The sequence below is a fragment of the Bufo gargarizans genome, chromosome 1 (assembly GCF_014858855.1).
Source record: "Bufo gargarizans isolate SCDJY-AF-19 chromosome 1, ASM1485885v1, whole genome shotgun sequence".
Taxonomy (NCBI): Eukaryota; Metazoa; Chordata; class Amphibia; order Anura; family Bufonidae; genus Bufo; species Bufo gargarizans.
In genome coordinates this window covers 71,339,411-71,362,515 of record NC_058080.1, presented here as the reverse complement: position 1 = coordinate 71,362,515, position 23,105 = coordinate 71,339,411, and the positions used below count along the sequence as shown (strand labels likewise).

General features: G+C 42.8%; 1 protein-coding gene across 1 annotated transcript in view; it reads right to left on the bottom strand.

The window, feature by feature from the left end:
* Positions 1-23,105, bottom strand: part of OTOP1 (otopetrin 1) — a 130,649-nt gene that overhangs the window by 93,281 nt on the left and 14,263 nt on the right. The window contains exon 3 of the mRNA XM_044275776.1: positions 5,286-5,344. Coding sequence (XP_044131711.1) covers positions 5,286-5,344 — 59 coding nt within the window. The remainder of the gene's footprint in view (positions 1-5,285; positions 5,345-23,105) is intronic.

Below are 23,105 nucleotides of genomic sequence, written 5' to 3'. Positions count from 1 at the left end.
GTGTCACCCACAGATCCCCCCATAAGTGTCACCCACAGATCCCCCCATAAGTGTCACCCACAGATCCCCCATAACAGTGCGTCACCCACAGATCCCCCATAACAGTGCGTCACCCACAGATCCCCCATAACAGTGCGCTATCCACAGATCCCCCATAACAGTGTCATCCACAGACCACAATTAGTTCAAAACCCACCAAAAGCACACCTTTTGGTTCAAAATATTTTTTTTCTGATTTTCCTCCTCAAAAACCTAGGTGCGTCTTATGGGCCGGTGCGTCTTATAGGGCGAAAAATACGGTAATTACACCGATGAACGGCAAATAATTATTATTTTTTGCCACTAATACACGCCAATAAGGGATTTAGAACATAACTGCACCGCTGAACAGCAAATATTATACTGTATATTATTTTGCCACTAATACACACAAAAATAGGCTTTAGAACATATAACTGCACCGCTGAACGGCAAATATATATATATTTGCCACTAATACACACCAAAAGGGCTGTAATTTTCTCACTTCACCACACAACGTCTAATAAGCCCTTTTTTTTCCCACTAATACAAGCCAAAAAAGGCTTTAAAATATATAACTGCACCGCTGAACGGCAAATATATTTTTCTTTTTTCCACTTATACACTCCACAAAAGGCTTTAGAATATATAACTACACCGCTGAACGGCAAATATATATTTATTTTTTCCACTTATATACTCCACAAAAGGCTTTAGAACATATAACTGCACCGCTGAACGGAAAATATATTTTTCTTTTGCCACAAATACACGACAAAAAGGGCTTTAAAACATATAACTGCACTGCTGAACGATAAATAAATAAAAAAAATTGTGCCACTAATACACACCAAAAAGGGCTGTAATTTTCGCACTTCACCACACAACAGCTAATAAGCCCTTTTTTCCCCACTAATACAAGCCAAAAAAATGCTTTAGAACTTGGAACTGCACTGCACAAGGGCAAATAAGACATATAAATATTTCCTTGTAATAAACCCTGTTAATGCCTGTATCAAACAGCACTTGCACCCCAATAACAAGAACGGTTTGCTTGAATTATAGAGCTGTATAATGGCAACTTGGATCCGCAGTGAGTGCAGCAAGGTGTAATAGGATTGTTCCTGTTACCCAGGCTATAAACTCCCCTACTGAACCCTGTTCTGCTTCACTACTGTGGAATGATTCCTCCCTATACTTTCCCTGAACTTCTATTCAGTAAAATAAAAGTTTTAAAGTCTTTTCTACCACTGTCCCTAGAGCCTGATGATGTCACTCCCTGCACTAAGTACAGTGGAAAATGGCTGAATCCAATATGGCTGAGGCTATTTATAGGGCTGTGACATCACAGGGCTGGCTGGCTGCTGATTGGCTGCATGCATGGCATTGTGGGTGATCCCTCATTCCCAGAGTTCCTTGCTCCATGGCCTAACATGTGCAGCAGCCATTTTTGGCAGCCATTACCACGAAGCGTGAGGAAATTCGGATTTCTGAAATTCGGATCGAATTCCACTTCATCAACTTTGATTCGCTCATCTCTAGAAGCAAACATCTCCAGCTGCCCTGCTGCCGTCAGAGCACCGGATCGGGATTTAGCAGGTAACACGGTTCTCCGATCCAGATGTAATTTTAACAACCGGATCTGGAGAACTGGAGGGAACTGGCTGAATCCCATGCCTGCCTCCTACCTCTCATCCAATTAATTTTTTGACCACCTGCAATTTAACAACTGGTCTCACCATTATACTGAAACTACCTTAATCAATTTCACCAACAATCTGTTAGAATATTAGTCAGTACTTCTCCATCAAGACCGTTCTACTGCCAAGACGGTCAACCACCCCCTCCTATGACAAATCCTCTTATCTCTTGTCATCAACGACCAGGCCTTCTCCTGGATCTCCTCATATCCTCACCAACCAAACACACAGGGGTATATTTAGCAAAACTGTTGTAAAGTAGAACTGGTTTAGTTTTCGCGAACAACCAATCAGATTCCAACTTTCATTTTTTAGAGCTTCTTTGGAAAATGAAAGGTGGAATCTGATTGGTTGCTATGGGCAACTAAGCCAGTTCTACTTTACACCAGTTTTAATATATCTCTCCCTAAGAAGGATACACAAAATGCACGTTGGAGGGTGAGGCATGGGACCACGGAAGGAACTACATAGATATATGGACAATTCACATTGGTATACATAATAGATATATATATTAATTTTTTAAGTATGAGAGTTTTTGTGAGATTTATTTAATGTGGTGCTTAAAATAGCTTTGTCCACTTTGGCTTAAATATGGAGCACCCCCCCCCCCCCCCCCCCCCCAGCACCACCATCATTTATTATTGGTGCTATGTTTTAAAGTGTCCTTTGTGCTATTTGTATTTGTGGGGCTGTTACAGCCAGTGCTTTTAATATTTTTTTTCTATTCAATAAATATATTGTTACTTCTTTTTTTTTTTTTGGGTTAACATTAGGGATGAGCGAATCAACTTCGGATGAAACATCCAAAGTCGATTCGCATAAAACTTCGTTTCAATACTGTACAGAGCGAGTCTCACGAGACTTCGCATAAAAACCCTTTCCCGAACTTGGGTTAGGTTTCAAGTGGCACATTGGAACCGAACCCGAGTTCTGGAAATGGTAATAACTTTGGCATTCTAATACTGTACGGAGCGCTTGCTCCGTACAGTATTGAAAGTTTTATGCGAATAGACTTCGGATGTTTCATCCGAAGTTGATTCGCTCATCCCTAGTTGACATATTTACGAGTACCCTGTTGTTTGGTTTAATACATGATTGTCTATATTATATAGGTATTGGCCTTGAATTAATGTAGGTTTGTAGTATTTGATAAATCTACCCCTTAGTGTCTCCCCCTCACACACCACCTTCTCTTTCTATGTTAGCATTTCTGAAGTTTTTGTCCTGGTACCCCTGATCTTTAGCCTAAGACTGCTAAAAAAATTCTATGGTTTTTAATACCACTTTTGTGCTGACAACAATTAAGTTTACCTTTCTGGCCCTGATGTAACCTCTTATCAATTCAGAGTTTCTGCCTTTAAGATACACTATATGTATAAAAGTATTGAGACACACCTCTTATTCATTGAATTCAGGTGTTTCATTCAGTCCCATTGCCGCAGGTGTATAAAATCCAGCCCCTCGCCATGAAGTCTGCCTTTACAGACATTTGTGAAAGAAAGGGTTGTTCTAAAGATATCACTGAATTCCAGCGTGGTCCTCTAATAGGATGTCACCTCTACAAGTCAGTTCATGAAATTTCTTCCCTACTAGATATTCCACCATCATATGTGAGTGGTAATATTGTAAAATGGAAGAGTTTAGGATCCACAGCAACTCAGCCATGAAGTTGAGACTATGAAAAACAGAGCGGGTTCACTGAGTGCTGAGGAGCATAGTGCATAAAAGTCACCAACGCTCTGATGACTCCACATCTGCAGAGTCCAAACCTCTTCTGGTATTAACATTAGCACAAAAACTGTGCACCAGGAGCTTCATGACATGGGTTTTCATGGCTGAGCAGCTGCATGCAAGCCTTATATCACCAAGCACAACATCAGATGGAGTGGTGTAAAGCATGTTGCCTGATGGTATAATACTTTTGTCCATATTTTGAATCTCTTCCAGCTTCCTAAAACTCAGTGTGGAAAAATATTTCTCCCATCTAATGCAACCCTGGCTGGAATTTCACACATATCACAATAAACTCCCCTGTATTTACTAAAGTCTTCCATATCCAATGTCTCAGGATAACCTGTGATCCCGCATGTATCAAACCACATGTTGAAGCCCTTATTACCTCCTACCACCTCCACCTTAAAAACAATTCTCAAATCTAAAATTCTTCAACCTGAAGTCAACAAATATGCTTGTACAGTATGCACCCTCATAATAGACTGCCGAGACTACTGCAACATCTCCCACTGTTGCCTCTGTTCCACCAATCCGTCCTCAACTCCGCTGCTGGTTTAAAGGGGTTGTGCAAATATGAGGGGGTTTCGGCAAACCCTCCCACTTGGCCAGACCTGTAAAGAGAAGCTTACTAAGGCTACTTTCACACTTGCGCTTGATCGGATCCGTTCTGAACGGATCCGATCATATTAATGCAGACGGAGGCTCCGTTCAGTACGCATCCGTCTGCATTAATAACTTAGAAAAATTTCTAAGTGCGAGAGTAGCCTGAGCGGATCCGTTCAGACTTTCAATGTAAAGTCAATGGGGGACGGATCCGCTTGAAGATTGAGCCATATGGTGTCATCTTCAAGCGGATCCGTTCCCATTGACTTACATTGTAAGTCTGGACGGATCCGCACGCCTCCGCACGGCCAGGCGGACACCCGAACGCTGCAAGCAGCGTTCAGCTGTCCGCCTGGCCGTGCGGAGCGGAGGCTGAACGCCGCCAGACTGATGCAGTCTGAGCGGATCCGCATCCATTCAGACTGCATCAGGGCTGGACGGAAGCGTTCTGCTCCGCTCGTGAGCTCCTTCAAACGGAGCTCACGAGCGGACCGACGAACGCTAGTGTGAAAGTAGCCTTACCTGATTCCTGGCGCTGGCTTCCTGCTAATTCTTTTCCAGGCCTCCGATTCTCCGTTGTGCTCCCTAGCTGAAAACATCCAGTTTGACATTGCCGCAGCGAGACCAGAAGACCTTATGTCATGTGACAATTTGTCATGACGTAAGGGGATCCGGTCACCGCTGTGGCCAGTGATTGGCTACAGGCGATGTCAAATTGGATGTTTTCAGTGAGGGAGCTCAGATGAGCATCACAGGCCTGGAGAAGGAGCGGGGATCCAGCACTTCTCCATCATTCCTCTTCCACACTTCTACCCTCTGCCACTCCATTCACTTGCTCCCCATTGCCCAGAGAATACATTTGAAAATACTGACAAACATAACGTCGACATACAAGACCATCCACAACCTCTCTCCCCTATACATCTCTACACCTTTAAGAACAACTTCAGTTAAATGAGTGCTTATGAGCTGTTAGAAAAGTAGCGATAAGGGTCACAGATTGAGCTGTCAGAGAAGCTCTGTGACAGATCCACTGAGAAGGAGATGCAACTGTCTGTAATGGCAGCGAGACTAAAGGCTGTAAGGAAAAACTGTTGAAAATGTTTAATAAAGAACTGTTGAAAAAATAATTTTTAGCCCAAAATAAGGAGAACAGAATAATAAAAAAATGTTAAAAAATTATCTGCATTTTAAAATAAATAATAATCATATATAATAATTTACCTTTCTAGGGTTTTAAACGATTGGATGACATCTTTGGAATGGAACCATAAAAAGTAGACCTAGAATAAAATATATCATGAGTTTTTATTAGTAAGGTAAGATAGACATACAGACAGACAGACAGATCAACAGATATAAGATAGATAAAGTGATAAGTATGAGATGGATGGATGAATGGATAGATAGATAGATAGATAGATAGATAGATAGACAGATGTTAGCTAGATAAATAGAGACAGATAGACAGATAGATATGGGATAGATAGATAGATACATAGATAGATACTGTAGATAGATATATAGATGCTGTAGATCAGGCATCCTCAAACTGCGGCCCTCCAGCTGTTGTAAAACTACAACTCCCACAATGCCCTGCTGTAGGCTGATACCTGTAGGCAGTGGCGTCTCTAGCTTTCAAATTTTGGGGGGGGCACACTGGGGGCCAGGACAAAAGTAGGGGGGCAGCTATAACAACGATACATTTACACAAGTACGCTTAGAAATGCTGTGATACTTTACCCAATACCTAAAACCGCAATAGGGAAGAAAAACCCCAATCACTCAGATTTCAACATGTCCTAGCTGCCTGGGGATCTGTGGATGACACTTAGGGCTCTTTCACACTTGCGTTCTTGTCTTCCGGCATAGAGTTCCGTCGTCGGGGCTCTATGCCGGAAGAATCCTGATCAGTTTTATCCTAATGCATTCTGAATGGAGTGAAATCCGTTCAGGATGCATCAGGATGTCTTCAGTTCCGGAACAGAACGTTTTTTGGCCGGAGAAAATACCGCAGCATGCTGCGCTTTTTGCTCCGGCCAAAAATCCTGAAGACTTGACGCAAGGCCGGATCCGGAATTAATGCCCATTGAAAGGCATTGATCCGGCCTTAAGCTAAACGTCGTTTTGGCGCATTGCCGGATCCGACGTTTAGCTTTTTTAGAGTGGTTACCATGGCTGCCGGGACGCTAAAGTCCTGTTTGCCATGGTAAAGTGTAGCGGGGAGCGGGGGAGCAGTATACTTACCGTCCGTGCGGCTCCCGGGGCGCTCCAGAGTGACGTCAGGGCGCCCCACGCACATGGATGACGTGATCGCATGGCACGTCATCCATGCGCATGGGGCGCTCTGACGTCATTCTGGAGCGCCCTGCGAGCCGCGCGGACTGTAAGTATACCGCTCCCCCCTCCTACTATGGCAACCAGGACTTTAATAGCGTCCTGGCTGCCATAGTAACACTGAACGCATTTTGAATACGGATCCGTCTTCAAATGCTTTCAGTACACTTGCATTTTTCCGGATCTGGAGTGTAATTCCGGCAAGTGGAGTACACGCCGGATCCGGACAACGCAAGTGTGAAAGAGGCCTTATGGAGGGGGATCTGTGGATGACACATACCGTTTATAGCATCTTATGCTATGTGTCATCCACAGATCCACCCCATATCAGTGTCATATCGGGATCCCTCTCCCTATAAGGCCCCATTCACACATCCGAAATTTGCGTAACGGAATTGCAGACCCATTCATTTCTATAGGGCAGCACGGCGTGCTGCCGGATACGGAAACACGGACCCGCACTTCCGGGTCCGCAGTTCCGTTCCCGAAAAAAAATGCGGACCCGCACATTGCCGCTGTTACGGACGTCTGAATGGAGCCCAACAGTGGCACAGATCCCCCTCCCTATAACAGTGTCATCTACAGATTCCCCCCCCAGTAACAGTGTCATGACATCCAAAGACCCCCGATCCCCCTCCCTATAACACTATAAGAGTATCATCTATAGATCCCTCCCCCCCATAACAGTGTAATGACTCATGACATCCACAGACCACACATCACCCTCCCACCGCTCACATTTGAACATGATTTCTCTAAACGGTAAAGTAAACACTGTAATCATCCAGGCTGCACTGACAGTAACTTTAAAGGGGTTCTGCACTTTCATTTAACTGATGATCTATCCTCTGGATAGATCATCAGCTTCTGATCGGTGGTGGTCAGACACCCGGGACCCCCGCCGATCAGCTGTTTGAAAAGGGACCGGCGCTCGAGCAGCACCGCGGCCTTCTCACTGTTTACCGCCGGCCCAGTGACGTCACGACTAGTATTAACTAGCCTGAGCGCGGCTAAGCTCTGTTCACTTGAATGAAGCTTAGCCCCGCCCACGCTAGTTGATACTAGTCGTGACGTCAGTGGGCTGGCGGTAAACAGTGAGAAGGCCGCGGCGCTACTGGAGCGCCGGTGCCTTCTCAAGCAGCTGATCGGCGGGGGTCCCGGGTGTCTGACCCCCGCCGATCAGAAGCTGATGATCTATCCAGAGTATAGATCATCAATTAAATTAAAGTGCAGAACCCCTTTAACTTTTAAATCAGGAAGATTCTGGGGCAGCCGCCAGCCAGCTCTCCTCTCAGACTCAGTCAGATCTAATCTCTCTAGTTAGAATAGAAAGAGACTTAGTCAGTCCACTCAGTCACTACTTGTAAGTTGTACCTTATTATTATTAAGTTAACCTGCTACACACCGTCTCCACTAGGTCAGGCTCAGTCCAGTCTGTTCGGTATCGGTAGGGTAGGGCCACGCCACACACTGTCTGTTCTCTAGTCTGGGCCTGGCTGGCTTAAAGGGCTTCTGTCACCCCACTAAAGTCATATATTTTTTTTGCCAACTTAAATTCCTTATAATGCGATATATCAATATATAGTGCTCTTACTCATTTTGGTTGGGCAGTTTCTTCAAAAAACTGACTTTCATAATATGTAAATGAGCTCTCTACCAGCAAGTAGGGCGGTTACTTGCTCATAGCAGCCGCATCCTCCTTTCATAAAGATGCCCCCTCCTCATGTTGAGTGACAGGGCCAGCGAACGCGCTCGTCCTCTGGCTAGCCCTGTCTGCGTTCAAAATCTGCCGCCTGCGCCGTACCGGTCTTCAGTCGGCGCAGGCGCACTGAGAGGAGGACGTTCGCTCGGCCGCTCCTTCCTCAGTGCACCTGCGCCGGGCTTAGATGTGATGTCATCGGCACAGGCGCATTGAGGAAGGAGCGGCCGAGCGAGTGTCCTCCTCTCAGTGCGCCTGCGCCGACTGAAGACTGGTACGGCGCAGGCGGCAGATTTTGAACACTGCTCACCAGGATATTGTTATTTAACATTTCATGATATTAGCACAGCTATCTATTGTTTATCATTATTGTTTATCAACATTATATTCATTATTATTGCACTGTCACTTTAATATTTAATATTTATTTAGGACACCATTGGACCCTTATATATGCACCATTGTATTGCGACCTTCAATTAGTGGCGTATATATGGTCGACCATCATTTTTATACCATTGGTAATATTTTATATCATTTTAACTGTGTCATTTGATTATTGTTTGAATATTTGTGATTGCAATTTTTATCATTAAATCTGAGTGTGTGCCATAGAGTGAGTGCTCGCTTCCTCATTTTCACATATAGATAGATCGATAGATAGATAGATAGACACCGACTGAGAGATTGACAGCAGGGGGTGGGAAAAGCCAGAAGCTCATGAATATTCAGGACTAATCATGCGCTGGAGCGGCTTAATATAAGATTTCAGAAAAAGGGCTAATAAAGAAAGTGACCCAGCATTCTGCTAAGGAGATCTGTCACTAGTTTATGCCGACTTTAGGACACCATAAAACTGGTGAGAGATTCCCTTTAAAGGGAACCTGTCACCGGCATTTTGTGTATAGAGCTGAGGACATGGGTTGCTAGATGGCCGCTAGCACATCCGCAATATCCAGTCCCCATAGCTCTGTGTGCTTTTATTGTGTATAAAAAACGATTTGAAACATATGCAAATTAACCTGAGATGAGTCCTGTACGTGAGATGAGTCGGAGACAGGACTCATCTCAGGTTAATTTGCATATGTATCAAATCGTTTTTTTTACACAATAAAAGCACACAGAGCTATGGAGACTGGATATAGCGGATGTGCTAGCGGCCATCTAGCAACCCATGTCCTCAGCTCTATACACGAAATCCCGGTGACAGGTTCCCTTTAAGCCTAGTCATCAAATGTATCCTTACACTGTTTCTGCTATTCAGTCCACAGGATTGCAAAACAATAACTATATAGTCAATAAGTCAACATTTCAGATAGATTTTCAGAATAAGCAGTTATGTGTGTATACCTGAGTGATAGCACTATATCTGGCCAATATACGACTTGTATCTGGCATTTTTTAGCAGTTCTTCCCTCTGGACGCTGCATTTCTAAATTTCATCTCTCTCTGAGCTGGTGGGTAGAGACCGGCTGTAATAATGTCTGCCCATTGACTGCACATGGAGACAGCAGATACTCTCTCCATTCAGATTCTCTCAGAGACACCATAAAGAAGATGTACTGAGCAGTATAGCTGTGAATAAAGCACTTGGGGTGAGATATAACACTTACTAGTCAGTTGCCCAGCCCTGTCTGTGAGTCTGTTCTTTCTGTCCCACTCTGCTGCTCACTGCTCCCCCACGTATAAACACGCCACAGTGTTTGGTGTTTTTGAGCATTTCATAGAAACATATAATGTGTCGGCAGATAAGAACCATTTGGCCCATCTAGTCTGCCCAATATACTGAATACTATGAATAGCCCCTGGCCCTATCTTATATGAAGGATAGCCTTATGCCTATCCCATGCATGCTTAAACTCCTCCACTGTATTTGCAGCTACCACTTCTGCAGGAAGGCTATTCCATGCATCCACTACTCTCTCAGTAAAGTAATACTTCCTGATATTACTTTTAAACCTTTGCCCCTCTAATTTAAAACTATGTCCTCTTGTAGCAGTTTTCTTCTTTTAAATATTCTCTCCTCTTTTACCTTGTTTTTTTTTTTTTTTTTTTTTTTTTTTTTTTTTTTAAAGTTTATTGGGAAAATTACAAAACATTAACAGCAAAATTTTTTACAACCCCTCAATTATTAATGACCCAACCAAATGTAGATAACTATAAATATAGTCAGTTCATCTTTTAGTTGCATTTATAAAAAACCCTCCCCTCCCTCCCCCCTAGTCTGTGGTGCGTCAAGGTAGGACCCCCATAAACAAACCAACGTGACCTCAGTTAGTCAATCTTCCAGCCACCCCATATCCTATTCCACTGGTCCTCAACTTCCCTCCGTTTATATATGATTTTCTCGTAATTTTTTACCTTATCAGTTAAATTTATCCATATATTTATGTCTGGAGTGGATCGGGCAAACCAGGTCCGACTAATCAGAACTCTAGCCAACATCAATATTCTGCTCAGAAAGATCTTTTGATACTTGTGATTTTTTAATTTGGAAAAGTCGTTAAGCACGAATACATGAGGTTCAAAAGGAATTCGAATTTTTAGTTTATGGATAATACAATTATTAATACTATTCCAGTATTTTACAAGTTCTGGACAAGTCCAAACCATGTGGAGGAAGTCTGCTCCTACAATATCACATTTGGGGCAGTTAGATGTGGCTCTCAACCCGCATTTATTCATCCATAGGGGAGTAATGTATAGTCTATGGGAAATGTAAAATTGTATTAGGACATGGTTAAAGTTCTGGGATACTGAAGTCAGATTCCCAAAAATATTCTCCCACCCTTCTACTCGCAAGTGCGGGCAGTCCGCTTCCCATGCTTTTTGTCCTGGTGATTGTGTATCGCTAAACCGTGCCTTAATTAATAACTTATATATATTGGAAATCTTTATTCTAGAAGGTGTACCCCCTACCCAATCATTCAAAAAAGATAAATTATCTATTTCCAGCAGACGTTTATCGTCCAAACTGGATAGTACAGATCGCAATTGAAAATACCTAAACCATGAGAGATTTCTTATATTATGTGTCATTTCTCTAAAGGATTTAATTTCTCTATCTTTAACTACCTGTGAAATATATAATATTTTATTCTTCTGCCAAAAAGTGTCAGCTGCAATATCATCTAACCTATGTAAATAGAAATTATGCCAAAGAGGCGTAAATGTGAGTGAACCCCTAACCTTCAACCATGTCCTAGTTATACCCCACACTTTCAGAAGTAGATTTATAGTCTCTTTATAGCCTTGCTCATAGCTCTTCAAAAGCCCGGATTCCAACAAGGTAAAAATATTGTTATGAGCGTGGCTAGTTACCAGCTTCCCCAGGAGTGCACTGTCCTCTGATTCATAGCACCTCAATAGCTGGGCTGCAATAAAATACCCTTTAAAGTAGGGGAGATTTAAACCCCCACACTCCACTGATTTATACAAGTATTCCAGCTTAATTCGCACTCGCTTTCTTCCCCATATTAAATCATTAATTATTCTTTCCATGAGTTTAAAATGTTTGTCTTGTATCCAAATAGGTGTATTCCTGAGCACGTAAAGAAATTGTGGTAATATCACCATTTTAACTAGTGAAACTCGATCAGCTCTGGATAGGGGAAGTTTCAGCCAGATTCCTATTTTAGCTCTGATCTTTACCATTATGGGGATCAGATTGAGTTGTACAAAATTTTCAACCCGAGGCGATATAGTCAAACCCAAGTATTGAATAGTATCAACAATATCCAACTGTGTAGCAGGAACCTCCTTTTGTGGCAGGGGATCTATTGGGAGCAGACTAGTTTTTGCCCAGTTTATTCGGAGACCAGATACCTCACCAAATGCGTTAACCATTTGAATAATCCTAGGAAGAATGATTTCCGTATGATCTATAAAAAACAGGATGTCATCTGCATATAGTGAGATGCGGTCCTGTGTTCCTAGGGTACCAAATCCTTTAATCTGGTCATCCTGCCTAATGGCCAACGCAAGGGGCTCGATATAAATATCGAATAACAGGGGAGATAATGGGCAACCCTGTCGGGTGCCTCTGTTTAGATCAATACTACTACTCAGAATTCCATTGAGACTCAGTTTTGCCCTTGGGGATCTATACAACAGCCTAAGAGTACGTATAAATTTTTCCCCAAAGCCCATCTTAGCAAGAACCTTCCAGAGGAAGCGCCACTCCACCCTGTCAAAGGCCTTAGAAGCATCCAATGACAGGATGGAGCGGGCAGTCCCCCCCGGGGCCTGGATATTAGAGAAGAGTCGGTGTAAATTATGGTGTGTACCCTTGTTTTGTATAAAGCCACTCTGATCAGGATGCACAATGGAGGAAATGACCCTGGAGAGCCTTGTGGCCAGGACCCTCGCAAGAAGCTTTACATCTGCATTAAGCAGTGAAATTGGTCTATAGGATTCTAAATCTAAAGGGTCCTTGCCTTTTTTTGGAATTAATATTATTATGGCCTCCATCATTGAGTCTGGAAGCATCCCCTCCTCTGTTGATTCAGCAAAGACCTCCAATAGTCTGGGAAGAATACAGTCCTCATATTTACTATAGAATTCATATGGAAGCCCGTCTGAGCCAGGGGTGGAGTTAGTTGAGCATAATTTAATAGCTCCCTCAAGTTCCTGAATTGAGACCTCCATTTCTAGTGCTTTCCTTTGCATCTCGGTAATTGTTGGAAACTTGATCCTATCTAAATAAAGATCTATCTTATCATCTGTAATGTTGGAGTCAGCTTTATACAAATCAACAAAGTAGTCAAGAAAAGCCTTCTCCACCAGGCCCTGTGAAGTGACTATCCTACCATCACTCAATCGAACCTTATCTATATGTTTTTTAGGTTGTTGATTGGAGATTACTCTAGCGAGGAGTTTACCAGGTCGCCCTGACTCTGTAAAGTATTTTTGCCCCTTAAAAAAAAGGTTCTGTTGGGCTTTATCCAATAAAAACTTAGCATATATTTGTGTGGCTCTTTGCATATTTTCCCTATTCTTCTCCGTCTTATGCATCTGGAAGGATTCTGTCGCCGACACTACATGTTCTTCTAGATTTTTCTGTTTTTTTTCCATATTCCTTTCTAAGGTACGTGATATTACTAACCATCAATCCCCTCATATACGCCTTATAGGTGTCCCATACTACTTGAATTTTTGTTGAGCCATAATTAATATCCCAGAATCGGCCTATGTCATTTCGAATTGCTTCATGCGTCTTTATAACTGATAACCAATAGGGATTTAATCTAAAGGGAGATTTTGGTATATATCTTTCCTGAGATAGACATAGTTCAATTAGTATCGGAGAGTGATCTGATATTGACCTTGTTTCATATTTCATTCGCTTTATAAGTTTCACATATTTACTGTTAATCAATACAAGATCTATTCTGGACAATGATTTACCTGCTTTGCTAGAGCATGAAAAAGCCCTTTTCCCCTGTCTCAGGTGTTCCCAAGCATCCTCAAATCCAATCTCCATGCAGAACCGTGCCAGGGGGGACCCCCGGAGCGGACTATCACTCCTAGCTCTCGTAGAAACCCTGTCACAAAGAGGATCGATGACACAGTTAAAGTCACCCATAATCAATGTTGGACATTCTGGCCATTTATCCATGAATAGTAGAAGAGAGTTAAGAACCGAGAGAGAAAACGGCGGAGGGATATAGACAAAGGCCAAGATACATATCTTCCCCCCTATCCTACAATATAGGAAAATAAATCTCCCCTGTTGGTCAACAGAGGATGCCTCACAAACGAAATCAATAAGTCTGTGTATCAGCACCGTGACACCTCTCGAATAATTGGAGAGGGTGGAATGAAACGTGTGCGCAGCCCATCCCCTGTCGAGCACTCTAGTATTCTCCTCGGTAAGATGGGTCTCTAACAAGCAAATTATTGCTGGTAGGTGGGCCTGAGTTAAATCAAAAATCGCTTGTCTCTTACCTCTATCTCCCAGACCACGTATATTCCAAGCAAGAATTCTAGTCAGCGTCATTACCAGTGGTCAGATGGAAAAACCGGAGAAAGAGGAAGAACAAGACAAAGAAAACTAAAACAAGGGAAACTACACCTACCCTGACGCACCACAGCCCAACCCCACCCCCCCCCCCCTCCCCTCACCCCCCTCCTACCCCTCACCCCCCTTCCACATGCAATCCACCACATATTGTAGTAGATTTCTTTCCTATGACCAACCCTCGACCCTCCCCCCACTCAGCCACCCCCACACCGCGATTAGGAAGCAAAGAAAACTATATTTCTTTTTTTTTTTTTTTTTTTTTTTTTTTAAGGGTATAAGCCCCTTATAATACTAATTATTCCCGCCCGATCGTAACCCAATTGAGTCATCGATTGTTTCGCTCTAGCCAATCCGCGGCTTCTTCTGAGGTATCAAAAAAAAAAGATTTTATCTTCAAAAACAATCCGCAATTTGGCCGGGAATATAAGAGAATATTTAATATCCCTTTCTCTTAGCTTCTTTTTAACAGTCATAAATGTGCGTCTCTTTTCTTGTATTTCTTTCGAAAAATCAGGAAAAAAGGCCAGTCTAATCCCGTTATACAGAACCGGTGAGGATTCCCTCGCCCTTCTCAGGAGGACATCTCTGTCCCCTGTAGTCAGTAGCTTAGCAAGGATTGACCGAGGTTGTCTCCCTGGAATTGGTTTTCCTCCTGGGACCCGATGGGCTCTTTCAATCATAAAAAGAGGAGAGAATGACTCTTTACCAAAGTTCTCAAGAATTAATTTCTGTACAAATTCAGTTGGATTTTTTCCTTCCTCACCCTCTGGGATCCCTATTATTCTCACATTATATCTTCGTGACCTATCCTCCAGGTCCACTGCCTTTTTCTTCAAGAGATTATATTCCACTTTAAGTGTAGAAACTTCCGTATTTATTTTTTTGGATTCCTTCTGTATTAGGGTGACAGAACTTTCAAGGGTGTTGACTCTGTCTCGCATTTTGGACAATTCATCTTTTATTAGTCCCACATCAACTTGAATAAATCCAAGTTGGGTTGTAACCACCTGTATTAGGTCCCCGTTCTGTTTAACCGCTAGGAGTATTTCTTCCAGCGGTGAAGAGTTATCATTAGGGATTGCTTCCCCCATTATTCCATCTTCCTCTTCAGGGTATCTAGCGCCTTTTTGTATTTCTAGGTCTGTTACCTCCGATTCATAATTTTTTTTTTCCAAAAACTCCTTTTGTCCACCCCTCGTATTGACCCTTGGGGACTTCAGAAACTGGTCCAATTTTGTTGGTTCAGCAGTTTTGGACCCATGTTTCTGACCTGATAGATCAGTCGAACGCCTAAAGGCTTTTGGGCCCATAGCTTATTCCTCTTTATTCCTTTTTTTAAAATATTTATTTTTTATTTATTTTTTTGGAGTATTTATTTGGTTTTTATTTTTTTTTTATTTTTTTTTCCCCCTTATTCCGCCTCCTTCTCTCCTTTAAATATATATCTTTTCTTCTTTGCTCTCCTTCTTTCTCTTTTTTTTTTTTTTTTTACTTTTTCCTTATTCCTTATCGCCCTTTCCCTTTTTTTTTTAAAGTGCCTTCTTCTTAATTCTGTTTCTCTTCTCCTTTTTTTTTTTCGCTCTCCCCCTTTTTTTTTTTTTTGTGTCCACTCTTCTTTATACTCTTTCCCCTCTTATTATTATTTTTTTTTTTTTTCCCCCTCTCCACCTTATACTTTAAACTTTAGAGTTCACTTTCTTGTAATCATGTGCGATCATGTGCAATTTTGTCAAACTCCGTTTCAAGGTTAGTTGGAGTCAGCAATCGTGAGGAGGTTAGTCACTAAAGAAGAGAAGCTTATCAGCTTATCATCTTCTCCAACAATCCATTAGGTGGGGGGAACACAAATAGGGGGGGAACACAGAGGTTACTCACGGCACCAAAGGGGGGGTAGCAGTTCAGGCAGGAGCCGGAGGCACAGTCCACGGGGGTAAAGGAAAAAAGAACCTCCAGACAACAAACTGTTCACATCGACTTAGTGGGCGAAAAAGGAGGCAGGAGCGCAGAGTCGGGAATGGCAGAAACAACAAGCAGCAGCATGCAGGCTTGGACAAAAAGCAGGAACCAGAGGCACCCCCCACATCCGAACCAGCAGTCGATAACAGCGCCGCGGTTCAACAACGCTGATCACCCGTTCCCGGTTACAGAGAAGGTGGATGGAGGATTCGGCACAGAGACGCCAGCATAGTCGAGGTGGCAGCGGTGTAGCTGAGCAGCGGGGAAAGCCGGGAGCGCGACGTCCACTACGTCATCACGTCACGTCACCTCTTTTCCCTTGTTGATTCCCTTTATGTATTTAAAAGTTTCTATCATATCCCCTCTGTCTCGTCTTTCTTCCAAGCTATACATGTTAAGGTCCTTTAACCTTTCCTGGTAAGTTTTATCCTGCAATCCATGTACTAGTTTAGTAGCTCTTCTCTGAACTCTCTCAAAAGTATCAATATCCTTCTGGAGATATGGTCTCCAGTACTGAGCACATTACTCCAAAAGAGGTCTCACTAGTGCTCTGTAGAGCGGCATGAGCGCCTCCCTCTTTCTACTGGTAATGCCTCTCCCTATACACCCAAGCATTCTGCTAGCATTTCCTGCTGCTCTATGACATTGTCTGCCTACCTTTAAGTCTTCTGAAATAATGACCCCTAAATCCCTTTCCTCAGATACTGAGGTTAGGACTGTATCACTGATTTTAGATTCTGCTCTTGGGTTTTTACGTCCCAGGTGCATTATCTTGCACTTATCCACATTAAATTTTAGTTGCCAGATTTTTGACCATTCCTCTAGTTTTTCTAAATCCTTTTCCATTTGGTGTATCCCTCCAGGAATATCAATCATGTTACAAATCTTTGTGTCATCTGCAAAAAGACACACCTTACCATCGAGGCCTTCTGCAATTTCGCTGATAAAGATATTAAACAATATGGGTCCCAGAACAGATCCCTGAGGTACCTCACTGGTAACAAGACCTTGGTCTGCATATACTCCATTGACTACAACCCTCTGTTGTCTGTCCCTCAGCCACTGCCTAATCCATTCAACAATATGGGAGTCCAAGCTCAAAGACTGCACTTTATTGATAAGCCTTCTATGTGGGACAGTATCAAAAGCCTTCCTAAAGTCTAGATAAGCGATGTCTACTGCACCTCCGCCTTCAATTATTTTAGTCACCCAATCAAAAAAATCAATAAGATTAGTTTGACATGATCTCCCTGACGTAAATCCCATGCTGTTTTTCATCTTTCAATCCATGGGATTTTAGATGTTCCACAATCCTCTCCTTAAGTATGGTTTCCATTCCATTCCATTTATTGATGTCAGGCTTACTGGCCTATAGTTGCCCGATTCCTCCCTACTACCTCTCTTGTGAATGGGCACAACATTTGCTAATTTCCAATCTTCTGGGATGAATACTGTTACCAGTGATTGGTTAAATAAATCTGTTAATGGTTTTGCTAGTACACCACTGAGCTCTTTTAATAGCTTTGGGTGTATCCCATCAGGCCCCTGTGACTTATTTGTATTAATTTTAGACAGCTGACTTAGAACCTTTTCCTCTGTAAAGACACATGCATCAAAAGATTAATTAGTCTTCTTTCCTAACTGAGGTCCTTTTCCTTCATTTTCCTTTGTAAAAACTGAACAGAAGTATTCATTGAGGCAGTCAACTAGTTATTTATCTTCTTCCATATACCTTCCTTCTTTTGTTTTTAATTTGGTAATTCCTTGTTTTAGTTTCCTTTTTTCATTTATGTATCTGAAGAATGTCTTATCGCCTTTTTTCCCTGACTGAGCTAATTTCTCTTCTGCCTGTGCTTTAGAAGCTCTTATAACTTGTTTAGCCTCTCTCTGCCTAATGTTATAAACATCCTCGTTTAGTTTTTTTTTATAATTCCTAAATGCTATCTTTTTGTTTTTAATGATTTTGGCCACTTCTGCTGAGTACCACAGTGGTCTCTTCCTTTTTTTGCTTTTACTGACGAGCCTAATGCAATTATCTGTTGCCTTCAATAGTGCCACTTTTAAGTAGTCCCATTTCTCCTGGACTCCAATGAAACTGTTCCAATCTGATAGGGACTCAGTCACTGTACATAGTAAACCACTCTGACTGGTGATCACTAGATCCCAAGCTTTCCCCTACAGTAATATCAGATACCAAATTCCCATTTGTGGATACTAAATCTAAAATGGCCTCCTTCCGGGTTGGCTCCTCAACTACTTGCTGTAGAGATAATCCCAGTAGGGAATTTAGAATATCTGTACTCCTGGCAGAACTAGCTATTTTGGTTTTCCAGTTTACATCAGGAAGATTAAAGTCTCCCATAATGATAACTTCCCCCTTCAATGTCATTTTAGCTAATGATTTATGTATTTTTATATTTGCATCCACACATTATCCCATCTTGTGTAGGATGCTTTTGTGGTGCATGTGGTCCACTGCCGACATCCTCCATTGTATGCATTTTTGCTGGGGATTACCGTTAGCAATGGATGACATGCAGAGGAATTGCTCCCCCGGTTCTAAACACGCCATAGTGTTTGGGGTTTTTGAGCTCTTCCTCCCATTTAGGCCACTTTATTTCAGTCATTTTTCACTCCTCCCCCACCCCATAAACCACTATGGAATGAGTGAATGTTAGTTTAGAAAAAGGGGGGAGCTGATAACTGGAGAACAAGGCATTTTTCTCTGGCAAGATATACCTTATTGTCACGACCATGTTTATGGCCGTGACTCCTTGGGAGCCGCATACAGTTGCCCGCAGTTTGGGTTGTTGTGTCAACCGCAGCTGGAGGCATAATGTTGTTTGCCTCAAGTGCGGTTGCCTTGGAGTTGTGTGCGTGTATGTATGCACTGTTGCATGTCTGTGTGCACTCTGTTTTATGTGTGGTGTGCACTGACATCTTTCCTTCACTGTGGTTGCCCGTGGCAACGTTTGTTTGTATTGTGTACATGTGGTGGCAGTGTCCCGGCCTTCGGGCTGACTCCCAGGACATGGTTGCCACCCATGTCGTTGCCTGCGGCAACAGCCACAGTGTGTTATTGAGTTGGACACTTTCCCTTTAAGTTTGTGTTTCCCTTCCCTGGTGCTGGAAGGGTTAACTCCCTTCCCAGTGTGTGTGTGAGTCACTGGGTGTGTCTGACTGTTGGGTGTGGCTTCTTGGCCTTTAAAGCCTCTGTGTTTGGCATGGCTCAGTGGGGTTGCTTCAGCCATGCTTAGCTGGAGCAGCCTCCTGCGCATACCATCTGCCAGTGAGGGCCACCCTTGTGGTCATAAAGATTTATGTCACATTAAGTTTATGTCATGTTATGTGTGATGTCTATGTGATGTTTTCCTTTGTTGTTTGGTGCAGCTTATGGATCTGGATTCCTGTGTGTGGATATGTGTTTGCCAGCACAGGGATCAAGTCAGCAAGGCTGTGGCAGGTAGGTGGAACTAGTTTAGTTCTCCTGCCATATCTGTAAGACTGTTAGTGTTCCCCTTTTCCCTGCAGCTTGGCCAGTGAGACCGCTGTTCCTCCGTGTCCAGAAGGAACAGGCCGTCTTACCCTGACTCCTAGTCCAGGGACCGGTCGGAGGGTGAGTTAGGGATCCGAGGTTCCTGAGCATGGGTCCTCCTACCTTAAAGGTCGGCCCATGCAGCTAGGAGTTAGGGTCAGGTTAGGGATGCTTTAGGAGGTGACCTGCTCCCTAATCCTGTTGTCCTGGCCGAGCAGCCTAACATCTTCTGGCATCGCACGGCTGAGGGTTTTCCCCATCCTCAGCCGTGACACTTATATGGACAAAAGTATTGGGACACCTACCCAATACGCCTATGACGTTCCACTCTAAATCCATAGACATTAATATGGAGGGGTTTTTGGTTTTTATTTAAACTAAAACAGCTTCAACTCTTCTGGGAAGGCTTTCTACAAGTTCTTGGGGTGTGTCTGTGTGAATTTTATTCATTCCAAAGAGAATTTGTGAGGTCGGACACTGATGTTAGACCAGACAGCCTGGCTCCAATCTCTGTCAGCGTTCATCCCAAATGTGTTTGATGGGGTTGAGGGCTCTGTGAAGGCCAGTTAAAGGGAACCTGTCACCGGGATTTTGTGTATAGAGCTGAGGACATAGGTTGCTAGATGGCCACTAGCACAACCACAATACCCAGTCCCCATAGCTCTGTGTGCTTTTATTGCTTTAAAAAACCGATTTGATACATATGCAAATTAACCTGAGATGAGTCCTGTATGTGAGATGAGTCAGGGACAGGACTCATCTCAGGTTACTTTGCATATGTATCAAATCGTTTTTTTCCCACAATAAAAGCACACAGAGCTATGGGGACTGGGTATTGTGGATGTGCTAGCGGCCATCTAGCAAACCATGTCCTCAGCTCTATACACAAAATCCTGGTGACAGGTTCCCTTTAAGTTCTTCCACACCAAACTTACCCAACCATACTTTTACGTATGTTGCTTTGTGAACTGGGGCACAGTAATGCTGGAACAGAAAAGAGCCTTCCCCAAACTGTTTCCACAAAGTTGGAAGCAGACAATTGACCAAAATGTCTTATTAGGAAGGTAAGAATTAAGATTTTCCTTTACTGGAGCTAAGGGTCCTAGGCCGATCCCTGACAAACATCTCCATAGCATTATTCCTCTTCCACCAACTTTACAGCTGGCAAAATGCAGTCAGGCAGGTAACGTTCTCTTGGCATTCCCCAAACCCAGACTGGTCCATCAGACTACCAGATAGGAAGGTGTGATTTGTCACTGTCACAACCCACACTGATTACTCTATCGCCTGCTCTGCTGGGTCTTCCATTACTGCAAGAAGGACATACCTTATTCCTGAGATATGCACATGTCTGTTGCAAGACTGTCTTACTTTGACCTTCTTATCTGAACCTCACCTCACCTCACCTCATTCTGGCAATATTACAAGAGTGAAAACATTGTTTGGTTCTTTGTTCTGCGGCAAGGCTGTTTCTATTGTGATAATCAGTGTCAGTTATATATACCATGCTGTTTGCCATATTTTCTTCGAAGTGTCGATTTTCTCTTCTCTGTTCCTGATGGCAGCCTGACTGATCCTCTGCCACTCTTAGCCAAGCCTAAACAAGTCTGTTTCTGATGCCAGCCAGCCTGTCTGCTACGTCTGTTCCTGGTCAAGTCTGCTCAGCTACTCCAGGTGTGTTTAAGCTCTCCTTCTTCGCCGTACATCTACAGCTCAGCATTGTATAGCTCCAAGCCACAGTTCAACTGCTCCAGGTGTGTTTCAGCTCTAGTTCATCGCTGGACGGCCAAATCTCAACATTGTACAGCACCACTACATATCAGCTACTCCTGGGGTGTTTGAAACCTGCTTCATCGATGTACAGCCACGGCTCTGCATTATATAGCACTACCCATTTTTAGCTATTTTAAGCCAAATCAAGACTTGTTTAGTTTGGTGCAGTTTTTGATGCCAGCCTGCCACTACAAGTCAATCCAGTTGTGTTGCAAGTATGCCTCTGTATTCCATTTGTCAATTCTGTTTTTCTATGTTCCTATTGCAAAGCCATCTCAACTATAGACACTGGTCACCTGGGCCTGCTTGTTTTCTCTGGACTCTGTCCCTGTGCCAAGCTGGCTATCGTATGTTGTCATTTCAAAGTCATGTCAACTATACTGACACTGCTCACCAGAACCTGCATGATTCCTCTGGACTCTGTCCTATGGACTGTATTCATACCTGCTTGTTGTTCTTCATCCACATTCATATCTTGTGTTACTCTATGCTAAATCTGAAGTGTTGCTTACATCTGTACCATCCGTTTTCAATAAAGTAACGTTGAACCATGACAGTCTCTTTATAGAATAGGTTTTCACTGCTCCGGACTCCAGTAGCGGCGTGCTTTACACAACTCCATCTGAAGTTCGGCATTGTGCTTGGTGAAGTAAGGCTTGCATGCAGCTGCTCGACCATTGAAACCCATGCCATGAAGCTCCTGGTGCACAGTTTTTGTGCTGATGTTAATGACAGAGCAGTTTTGGACTCTGCAATTATGGAGTCAGTAGATCATTGACGACTTTTATGCACTATGCTCCTCTGCACTCGCTGACTCTGCTCTGTAACTTTACATGGTCTCCACTTTGTGGCTGAGTTGTTGTGGTTCCTAAATGCTTCCACAGGTGATGGGGGAATATCTAGGAGGGAAGACAGTTCATGAACTGACTTGCAGCCATGACATCCTATTAAAGGACCACGCTGGAATTCAGTGAGATCTTTACAATTCTTTTACAAATGTTTGTAAAGGCAGACTGCATGGCGAGGGGCTGGATTTTATACACCTGTGGCAATGGGACTGAATGAAACACCTGAATCCAATGATTAAGGAGAGTTCCAGTACTTTTTTCCATATAGTGTATTACAAAGTTTCTTATATCTAAGTTGATACTATATCTCCTTGTGGATAGCACCTAGTAGGCATAAGAAAGGTTAGAGGCCATGCAATGCTCCTCTGGGAAAAGGGGATGCAAATTAGCTATCTTACAAATCAATGTTTGACCTTTTAAACATCCACAGACCACCACACTGAATAAGCAATATGAATAATCAAAGACCTTTATTATTACACATCAATAATGTTAATAATATTAAAATCAATCACAACAGCGGCATACATATGCAGAAAAAAGGAAGTTACATTGGTCAGGTAGTAAGTGGTTTCATATATCACATGGGTTTAATACATCATAATAAAGCGCCCAAACCTATCATCTAATCACATAAGGTACATATAAGCAAGTAAAGTGCATAGTGCAAACCAGAAAGCTAGTATAAGTAATGGATATAGATGATAGGTTTGGGCGCTTTATTATGATGTATTAAACCCATGTGATATATGAAACCACTTACTACATGAACCTTTTTACTGTATATGTATGTCGCTGTTGTGATAGATTTTAATATTATTAACATTATTGATGTGTAATTATAAAGGTCTTTGACTATTCATATTGATTATTC